This window comes from Ammospiza caudacuta, chromosome 27, assembly GCF_027887145.1.
Source record: "Ammospiza caudacuta isolate bAmmCau1 chromosome 27, bAmmCau1.pri, whole genome shotgun sequence".
NCBI lineage: Eukaryota > Metazoa > Chordata > Aves > Passeriformes > Passerellidae > Ammospiza > Ammospiza caudacuta.
In genome coordinates, this window is record NC_080619.1 from 6,448,915 (window position 1) to 6,459,770 (window position 10,856).

The 10,856-nt window shown below is 65.4% G+C and overlaps 1 protein-coding gene across 1 annotated transcript; it reads right to left on the reverse strand.

The window, feature by feature from the left end:
- Positions 1–3,375: 3,375 nt before the first annotated feature.
- SGCA (sarcoglycan alpha) lies at positions 3,376–9,711 on the reverse strand. Its single transcript, XM_058820405.1, has 9 exons — positions 9,657–9,711; positions 8,925–9,074; positions 8,706–8,845; positions 7,719–7,791; positions 7,397–7,595; positions 6,680–6,842; positions 5,055–5,260; positions 4,893–4,919; positions 3,376–3,671 (listed from the first exon to the last, which is right to left on the reverse strand). Exons 1-9 carry the CDS (start codon positions 9,694–9,696, stop codon positions 3,488–3,490), a joined length of 1,182 nt encoding a protein of 393 aa, XP_058676388.1. The 5' UTR covers positions 9,697–9,711; the 3' UTR covers positions 3,376–3,487.
- Positions 9,712–10,856: the final 1,145 nt, after the last annotated feature.

The window sequence follows — 10,856 nt, forward strand, 5'->3', positions numbered from 1 at the left end:
AAATATTCTCTTTAATTTTGGCCCCGGAACACCCAACCCCGGGACTGCCTGGTGCTACAACCTCCAAAGAGGTCTCAGCTTGCTCTGTTTTGATTCCCCTCTATTTTATGCTTTATTTCCCTCCTGTTTTTTGCTGCTCAGCTCCACTGGGGAATTTTCCAAAGGTGCTATTCCCTCCCCTGACCTCCACCTCCAACACCCCACCAGCAAATCCCGCAAGGCAAGAGGCACCGAATTCCGAGGGGAAAAGGAATAAATCGATTTTCCAGGTCGAGCAGGTGGAACTTCAGCTCTGCTCTCATCTTCCAGCAGCTTTTTTCCATCCATCCATGCATCCATCCATCCCTCCATCATCCATCCATCCTTCCATCCGTCATCCATCCATCCCTGCATCCTCCCCGGGCACGGAGGGCCACGAACCCACTCCCTTCGCCAAGCCCAGCTCTGGCATTTCCCCGGGTTTTGTACCTACTTTGTATAATGTATTATAATAATAATTAATTAATTAAGTAATTAATAATTTTAAAGCGGTTTGGGGGTTTTCTTAATTTTCTTTTTTTTTTTTTTTTTTTTTTTCGAAAATGGATATTATTAATTTTTTTTTTTTTTCTTTCTCTGACTGCTGAAATAAAGGCATGTGAAATGATCCAACCAACCTCGGGCTGCTCTCTGCTGCTCTCGGGGGGTTCGGGGGGGGTGTCCTGATGGGCGATGTTTGGAATTTCTCCTCCCCGATCCCGCTCTCATCCCGTCCGATCCCGCTCTGCTCCCGGCGAGTTCTGCGCTCCGCTCCTTGCCCGTCCTCCCTCCTCCTCCTCCTCTTCCTCCTCCTCCTCCTGTCCCAGCCCCCCCAACCCGGGATGGGGGGGGGAGGAAGGAAGGGGAGGGGGTTGGGATGGGCTGGGGGGGGCAGGGACCCTCATTGGGGAGGGGTCTGTGTCCCCAGATAGGGAGGGGAGGAAGGGCTGGGGACATTGAGGGGGCTCAGATCAGAGCGACCCCTGAAAGGGAGAGCTGGGGAGGGGGTGGGCACAAAGAGACCCCCCCCCAAAATTGGGGCAGAGGGGTGAGGGGCTGGCTTGGGGGTGGGGGTGTCCCGCTATGAGCCCATCCCTGCCCCTCAGTGCCCCCCATCCCTGCCCATAACTGCCCCTCATCTCTGCCCTTCAGTGCCCCCCATCTCTGCCCCTCATTGCCCCCCATCCCTGCCCCTCATTGCCCCCCATCCCTGCCCATAACTGCCCCTCATCTCTGCCCTTCAGTGCCCCCCATCCCTGCCCCTCATTGCCCCCCAACTCTGGCCTTCATTGCCCCCCACTCCTGCCCCTCATTGCCCCCCATCCCTGCCCATCACTGCCCCCCATCTCTGCCCTTCACTGCCCCCCATCTCTGCCCATAACTGCCCCCCATCTCTGCCCCTCATTGCCCCCCATCTCTGCCCCTCAGTGCCCCCCATCCCTGCCCCTCATTGCCCCCCAACTCTGGCCTTCATTGCCCCCCACTCCTGCCCCTCATTGCCCCCCATCCCTGCCCATCACTGCCCCCCATCTCTGCCCTTCACTGCCCCCCATCTCTGCCCATAACTGCCCCCCATCTCTGCCCCTCATTGCCCCCCATCTCTGCCCCTCAGTGCCCCCCATCCCTGCCCCTCATTGCCCCCCAACTCTGGCCTTCATTGCCCCCCACTCCTGCCCCTCATTGCCCCCCATCCCTGCCCATCACTGCCCCCCATCTCTGCCCTTCACTGCCCCCCATCTCTGCCCCTCATTGCCCCCCATCTCTGCCCCTCATTGCCCCCCATCCCTGCCCATCACTGCCCCCCATCCCTGCCCATAACTGCCCCCCATCTCTGCCCCTCATTGCCCCCATCTCTGCCCCTCACTGCCCCCCATCTCTGCCCCTCATTGCCCCCATCTCTGCCCCTCACTGCCCCCCATCTCTGCCCCTCATTGCCCCCCATCTCTGCCCCTCATTGCCCCCCATCCCTGCCCATCACTGCCCCCCATCTCTGCCCCTCATTGCCCCCCATCTCTGCCCCTCACTGCCCCCCATCTCTGCCCCTCATTGCCCCCCATCCCTGCCCATAACTGCCCCCCATCTCTGCCCATCACTGCCCCCCATCTCTGCCCCTCAGTGCCCCCCATCTCTGCCCCTCATTGCCCCCCATCCCTGCCCATAACTGCCCCCCATCTCTGCCCCTCATTGCCCCCATCTCTGCCCCTCACTGCCCCCCATCCCTGCCCCTCATTGCCCCCCACTCCTGCCCCTCATCGCCCCCCATCCCTGCCCATAACTGCCCCCCATCTCTGCCCCTCATTGCCCCCCATCCCTGCCCATCACTGCCCCCCATCTCTGCCCTTCACTGCCCCCATCCCTGCCCATCACTGCCCCCATCTCTGCCCCTCAGTGCCCCCCATCTCTGCCCCTCAGTGCCCCCCATCCCTGCCCATAACTGCCCCCCATCTCTGCCCCTCATTGCCCCCATCTCTGCCCCTCACTGCCCCCCATCTCTGCCCCTCATTGCCCCCCACTCCTGCCCCTCATTGCCCCCCATCCCTGCCCCTCAGTGCCCGGTCTGTGCCCCCTCCCCATGGCGGGGGGCTCGCAGGGACCCCCGGGGCCCGCAATGCCGGCGCTGTCCCGCTCCATCAATGGCTCCCCTTGTTCCGCGGGGCCCCCGCGCGTTCCTCTCCCCCACCTGGCGCCGCCCCGGCCGGGGGGGCTCTCAAAGAGCCTCTTTCTTCCGCGGGGCTGGGCCGGGGGCACCCCCGGCGGCGGGGAGGGCTCCGGCGGGCTCCGAGCGGAGCGAGCGGAGCCTTCGGGGGCTGCGGGGCGACCCAGGCGGGCACGGACACCCAGGTGAGCTGGGGAGGGTTTGGGGGGGCCATGGCGGGGCTCTGGGAGGGTGTCCCCGCTTTGTCCCAGTCCCCAGCCCCATCCCTGTCCCCCTCTTTATCCCAATCCCCTTTTCCCCATCCCTCTCCCCTGTCCCCCCATTTATCCCAATCCCCTTTTCCCCATCCCTCTCCCCTGTCCCCCCCTTTATCCGAATTCCCGGCCCCATCCCTGTCCCCCCCTTTATCCCAATCCCCATCCTGCTCTCCTGTCCCCCCCACCTTTATCCCAATCCCCTTTTCCCCATCCCGCTCCCCTGTGTCCCCCTTCATCTCAATCCCCGGCCCCATTCCACTCCCCTGTCCCCCCACGGGGCCGGGGGTGTCACTCAGAGCCACCCCAGCCCTTTCGGGGGTGGTTACGAGTTTTGGTGGCTGAGCACCCCCAAACCTACCCCGTCAATAAAGCAAAACAGCCTCATTTCCTCACTGAAACTCAATTTATGCACCAAAATTCACCCCAAAGAGGGGACACCCCAAACCCACAACTCCTCTTCCTCCTTACCGGGGTTTTACCCCCATAAACCCCCCCGGACACGCTGTCCCCATCTCTGTGGGTGTCCCCCGCTCGGCGTCGCCGGCTCGGTGTCCCCTCAGGGCGGCAGCAGCGGGGCTCGGGCGCTGCCCATGGGGTCGGTGCGCTGTCCCGTGCGGATGTTGAACATGGGCAGCGTGGAGAGCGGCCGGGCCACGTCCCGGGGCACGTCCCGCCTGCCGGCCATGAGCCGCAGCTCCCGCGTGTCCCCCGCGATGGAGCTGTGATGGAGCAGCTGGAGGCTGCGGGGACAGCGCGGCATGGAGCTGGGGCTGCCAGCAAACCCCCCTCGGGAACCCCTTTTTGGGGTGTCTGTCCCGTCATGGGGCGAGCGTGGCGTGGGTTTGGGTGTGCGCCCCAAAGTTGGGGTCTTCACCCCAAAATGAGGGTGTGCACCCCGTCGGTGGGGGCTGCTCCTCGTCACTGGGGTCTGCTCACCCTTCAGTGGGGTCTGAATGCTGTTATTGGGATCTTCACCCCAAAATTAGGGTGTGCACCCTGTCAATGGGGCTGCTCCCCATCACTGGGGGTTGCTCCCTGTCACTGGGGTCTGCTCACCCTTCAGTGGGGTTTGAATGATATTATTGGGATCTTCACCCCAAAATTAGGGTGTGCACCCTGTCAATGGGGTCTGCTCACCCTTCAGTGAGGTCTGAATGATATTATTGGGATCTTCACCCCAAAATGAGGGTGTGCACCCCGTCACTGGGGTCTGCTCACCCTTCAGTGGGGTCTGAATGCCGTTATTGGGGTCTGCCCCCCAAAAATTAGGGTGTGCTCCCTGTCACTGGGGGCTGCTCACCCTTCAGTGGGGTCTGAATGCCGTTATTGGGATCTTCACCCCAAAAATCAAGGTGTGCTCCCTGGCACTGGGGTCTGCCCCCCATCACGGGGGTCTGCTCACCCTTCTGAATGACTTTATTGGGGTCTTCACCCCAAAATGAGGGTGTGAACCCCGTCACTGGGGGTTGCCCCCCATCACGGGGGTCTGCTCACCCTTCACTGGGGTCTGAATGCAGTTATTGGTGTCTGCCCCCCAAAAGTGAGGGCTGAACCCCGTCATTGGAGTCTGTGTCATTTCTGGGGTCTGCCCCTCATCTCGGGGGTCTGTGTGTCGTTTCTGGGGTCTACCCCTCATCTTTGGGGTCTCCTCCCTGCCCGGGGTCCCTCAGAGGCTGTCACAGAACTGAAGCAGCTCCTTGTGCCCCACCCCATGCCTGAGAGGGGTTTTGGGGGGCCCGGAGGGGTGGGGAGGGCAGGAGGGGGCTGTAGGGGGTGTGGGGGGGACCTTTATGCTCCGTGGCACCCCCAAAAGAGTTGATTGTCCCCCCTTTTCCTTCCCAAGTCTGTCCCCACACTCGGCCATAAGAAACCTCCCAAAACAGCCCCCCAAAACAGCCCCCCCCAAAAAACAGCCCCCCCAAAGCACCCCCCAGCACCCCCACAGCTCAACCAGCACTCACTCAGACGTCTGCAAGTCCCGTTTTTCCCTACAAAGCAGAAGAAAAAGAGGAAAACCCCAATAATCATGGCGAGAAGGGCTCTCCCCACCCCCGGCTCATCCCGGGGGTCACAAGGGGCGGGGAGAGGACACCCGGGGGCGGTGGGGGGGACCCCCGACTCACACTCCCTCCCGGCGGCAGCACATGAGGTGGCCCAGGAGCAGCGACAGCAGCGCGGCCACGGCCAGCGGCACCAGCATTGTCACCAGGAACGGGGACAGCAGCGCCCGGGGGGGGGCATCGCTGGGGGGCTCAAAGCCGGCCCCCCCCTCCAGCACCCCCGGCCCCCAGAGCGGCCCCGGCGGGGAGGGGGTGGGAGACACCTGCAGCTGGGGGGACAATGGGGGTTACGGGGGGCTGGGGGGGCTGGGGACATCGGGGGACATGGGGGGACATGGGGGACATGGGGGACATGGGGGACATGGGGGACATGGGGGGACATGGGGGGACATGGGGGAAATGGGGAGACATGGGGGGACATGGGGGGACATGGGGGGACATGGGGGAAATGGGGAGACATGGGGGGACATGGGGGGACATGGGGGGATATGGGGGACATGGGGGGACATGGGGGACATGGGGGACATGGGGGGACATGGGGGAAATGGGGGGACATGGGGGGACATGGGGGACATGGGGGAAATGGGGAGACATGGGGGGACATGGGGGAAATGGGGGGACATGGGGGGACATGGGGGACATGGGGGGACATGGGGGACATGGGGGGACAAGGGGGACATGGGGGACATGGGGAGACATGGGGGGACATGGGGGGATATGGGGGAAATGGGGGGACATGGGGGAAATGGGGGGACATGGGGGGACATGGGGGACATGGGGGACATGGGGGGACATGGGGGAAATGGGGGGAAATGGGGGGACATGGGGGACATGGGGGGATATGGGGGAAATGGGGGGACGGGGGGACATCGGGGGACATGGGGGGACATGGGGGACATGGGGGACATGGGGGAAATGGGGGGACATCGGGGACATGGGGGGACATGGGGGGACATGGGGGGACATGGGGGAAATGGGGGGACATGGGGGGACATGGGGGAAATGGGGGGACATGGGGGAAATGGGGGCACACAGGGGACACCAGGGGACGCGGAGGGACACCAGGGGACATGGGGGACGTGGGGGGGGAAACGGGGGGGACACAGGGGACATGGCGGGACATAGGGAGCAAGGGGCAACGTGGAGGGACACATGGGGACACAGGGGGACACAGGGGGACATGGAGGAATAGGAGGGGACATGGGGGGACACGGGGAAGCAAGGGGGAACATGAAGGGACACAGGGGACACAGGGGGACGCGGGGGACACGGGGGACACAGGGGACATGAGGGAACACGGGGGACACGGAGGAACATGGGGAAACAAGGGGGAACATGGGGGGACACAGGGACACCAGGGGACACAGGGGACATGGCGGGACATGGGGGAACACAGAGGGACAGGGGGGACACAGGGGGACGTGGGGGACACGGGGGACACCAGGGGACACAGGGGGACACCAGGGGACATGGGGGACACGGGGGGACTTGGGGTGATATGGGGGACACGGGGGACAGAGGGGGGACACAAAGGGACTTGGGGGAACACAGGGGATACTGGGGAACACGAGAGGACAGGGGGGACACATGGGGGAACACGAGAGGACATGGGGGACACAGGGGACTTGGGGGAACATGGGTGACACCAGGGGACACAGGGGGACACAGGGGGACCCAGGGGGTCTCACCAGGGTGAGGTTGCACCAGCGGATGGAGAAGTGGGGGGCGAAGGTGTCGTAGCAGGAGGCCAGGGGACGCTGGCCGCGGTGACAGCGGGCACGGCTCTGCGGGGACACGGCCGAGGCCAGGCACGGCGAGAAGGGGCTGTGGGAGCCCACCTGGACGTACACCCTGAGGGGCAGGGCACCCCAAAACCCACCACGGTGAGAAAAGGGTAACCCCAAAACCCACCATGGTGAGAAGGGGCTGTGGGAGCTGTGGGAGCCCACCTGGGTGTTCACCCGGCATGACAGGGCACCCCAAACCCACCATGGTGAGAAGGCCCCACCCCACAGGTGGGAGATGACCCCAAACCCCCTCATGGGCCCTGAGTCCATCCCCATGACCCCAGCCCAGCCCGTACCCCTCCTTGCTGCCCAAAGCTGACCCCAAACCCCCTCAGGGTGCCAAGTCCATCCCCCTGACCCCCGGCCCTGCCCGTACCCCTCCTTGTGGCCCAGAGGTGACCCCAAACCCCCTCATGGGCACCGAGTCCATCCCCCTGACCCCCGGCCCTGCCCGTACCCCTCCTTGTGGCCCAGAGGTGACCCCAAACCCCCTCATGGGCACCGAGTCCATCCCCATGAGCCCCAGCCCTGCCCGTACCCCTCCTTGCTGCCCAAAGCTGACCCCAAACCCCCTCAGGGTGCCAAGTCCGTCCCCATGAGCCCCAGCCCTGCCCGTACCCCTCCTTGCGGCCCTCGATGGGCAGCGGGACGCGGCCGCCGCGGTCCAGGGCGGAGGTGACGTTGACCACGTGCAGGTCCCCGCGCTCCCAGAGCCCGGCCGAGGCCTGCAGGAACAGCTCCCGCGCCGCCTCGGGCAGCAGCTCCTCCACGTCCCTGTCCCCCACCAGGAACTCGGCCTGGAACGGCGCCTCCCCGCCTGCGGGGACGGTGACACCCGTGGGGACAGTCTGTGGGGTGGCACCTGGGGGGTGGCACCCGTGGGGACGGCCTGCGGTCACCACAGAGCCATCCCGGGGGGTTTGGGGCGCTCAGGCCGTACCTGGAGCAGGGGTGACAACGATGACGAGGCGCTGCGACGCGGTGGCGAAGGTGTGGCGGTTGTAGGCCAGCACCTGAGGGGACACAGGGGACACCTGGGGTGGGCCAGCTGCGGTCCTGGTTCAGCCCAGGACCCACGGGGCCATTCCTGGATGCTGTGGGTGCCCAGCTCACACCTGGGCACTGTGGGGCTGTACCTGGATGCTGTGTGTGCCCAGCCCACACCTGGGCACTGTGGGGCTGTACCTGGATGCTGTGTGTGCCCAGTTCACACCTGGATGATGTGGGTGCCCAGTTCACACCTGGGCACTGTGGGGCTGTACCTGGATGCTGTGTGTGCCCAGTTCACACCTGGATGATGTGGGTGCCCAGTTCACACCTGGGCACTGTGGGGCCATACCTGGATGCTGTGTGTTCATACCTGCATGCTGTGTGCCCATACCTGGATGCTGTGTGTGCCCATACCTGGATGCTGTGTGTGCCCAGCTCATACCTGGATGCTGTGTGTGCCCGTACCTGGATGCTGTGTGTGCCCAGCCCGTACCTGGATGCTCTGTGTGCCCATACCTGGATGCTGTGTGTGCCCATACCTGGATGCTGTGTGTGCCCTACCTGGACGCTCTGTGTGCCCGTACCTGGATGCTGTGAGTGCCCATACCTGGATGCTGTGTGTGCCCAGCTCATACCTGGATGCTGTGTGTGCCCAGCTCTTACCTGGATGCTGTGGGTGCCCAGCTCACACCTGGGCACTGTGGGGCTGTACCTGGATGCTGTGTGTGCCCAGTTCATACCTGGATGCTGTGGGTGCCCAGCTCACACCTGGGCACTGTGGGGCTGTACCTGGATGCTCTGTGTGCCCATACCTGGATGCTGTGTGTGCCCAGCTCATACCTGGACACTGCGTGTGCCTGTACCTGGATGCTGTGTGTGCCCAGCTCATACCTGGATGCTGTGTGTGCCCATACCTGGATGCTGTGTGTGCCCATACCTGGATGCTGTGAGTGCCCAGCTCCGGTGCCCCCGGGCAGCCGTACAGGAAGCCGGGCTGCCCGGGGCCCCGCTGGGCCAGGCGCAGCCACCGCGGCAGGTCCGGGTGTCCCCACAGGTGGGCACGGAACGTCACCGGGGCTGTGGGGACACGGGGATGGCTATGGGCACTGCCAGCGCCCCCCCTTTACCATGCCCAGCCCCCCGGCCCGGCCCTCACCATCGTCATCCTCGCTGCCACTGAAGGCCTCCAGGAAGGGCTCCCGCTCCAGCTCGTGCACGAAGATGGCTCCGGTCTCGGCGGGGACGCGGAGCTCGGGGAGGACGCGGTGGTCGGGGACAGTGGCCAGGGACGCCCCCAGGGCCAGGGCTGCGGCCACACACGGGGCTGGAGCCAGGGCTGGGAGCGTGGCCCCTCCCTGCCTCAGTTTCCCCAGTGCCCACAGACCCTTGGGGCTCTCAGAGGGGCAGGAACGTGTCCCCACAATGCCTGGCGTCCCCTCAGTGCCAGGCGTGCCCACAGTGCCAGGTGTCCCCAGGGCAGAGCAAGAGGATGTTTGGGGGCGATGGGGACAGGGATAGAATGAGGTCAGGGCTGGGACAGAGCAGGGAACAAGGACAAGATGGGGACAAGGATGGGATGTGGACAAGGATGGGATGGGGACAAGGGCGGGATGGGGACAAGGACGGGATAGGGATAAGGGCAGGATGGGCCCAGCACTTTCCCCAGCCCTGGCTGTCACACCGAGGTCCCACTCATTGTCCCCGCCATGTCCCACACCCCGCTGGCACAGGGACACGGTGGCTTTTTTTAGCTCTGGCACGTCCCAGCCCCGTCCCCCCTGTCCTCCCCCCTGCACCCCCCGTGTCCCCCCCAGTTTGGGGTGCCCCCATCCCCTCGGCCCCCCAGGCCCTGCCGTGTCCCCCGGGGGGTGACAGGGCTGTCACTCGCCTGCCAGCGCCCAGAGCCGGAGCAGCTCGGGGCCCTCCATGTTCCGGCACCGGGAGCGGGGCCAGCGCTGATTGACGGAGCCAGCGGGGCCGGGGGGGCCCTCGGGGGGGTCCCGCAGGGGACACCCCTCCGGTGCCACCTCTGTCACCGAGGCACGGCGCTCCGGGGCTGTCCCGTGTCCCCCCGAGGTGTCCCCAGGGCGGGCTGGTCCCGGTGCCACCACTCGGGGGTGGCGATTTGGGGACACCTGGGGACAGCTGAGACCCCCCCGGCATGGCCACCAGCGGGACGGGAACACGCGTGTGCGCTGCGAGGGGACGGTGACACGAAAGTTGCGACGCGGGGGTGACAGTGACAGGGACCTGGGGGAGGGTCTGCCCCCTCGCCCTCAGGAACGCAGTGGGAGGACAAAAAATGCAAATAATCCCCCCAAAATATTCCCTGGTTGTGCAGAAACGGGGGGCAGCGCTGTCCTCACCGGTCAGGGCCCTTGTCACAGGCATCCTCCTGCCACCACTGCCAGGGGATGCGCTGCACCCCCGGAGGGGTTCGGGGGGACATCGGGGTCCTGTGGGGACACTGGGGGGGCTTTGGCGTGGGGGGACCCCGGAGAGGGGAGCAGGGGACAAGTGGGGGTGATAGGGGACACAGGGACGGGAGTGGGGACACGGGGACAGAGCCGGAAGGGACACAGGGACAGGATGGGGGACGGGGGTACAAACTGGGGGGGGACACGGGGATAACGGGGGGGGTGTGGGTACAAAATGGGGGGGATATGGGGACAGGATGGGGACAAACCTGAGGGGATGATGTGGGGACACAGGGACACATCCGGGGGGTGGCTACAAATCTGGGGGGGGTGCAGGGACGAGACTGAGGGGACACGGGGACAGAGCCGGGGAGAGATGGGGACAGAACTGAGGAGGGAGGGGGGACAAGGGGACAGATCTGGGGAGGGGGACACGGGGACAGAACCGGAGGGGGACACGCGGGGACGGAACCAGAGGGGGACACGCGGGGACAGACGCGGGTGGGGACACGCGGGGACAGAGCCGGGGGGCGGCAGCACGGCAGATGCGGCGGGGGGGCCCCAGGCTGCACAGCGCCGTGCCGGGGGGGCCCCGCCGCAGGGAGGGGACCCCGGGGCGGGCGCGGGGAGCGCAGCGCAGCGTCCCCATGGCCGGGCTGCGGCGGCGGCGG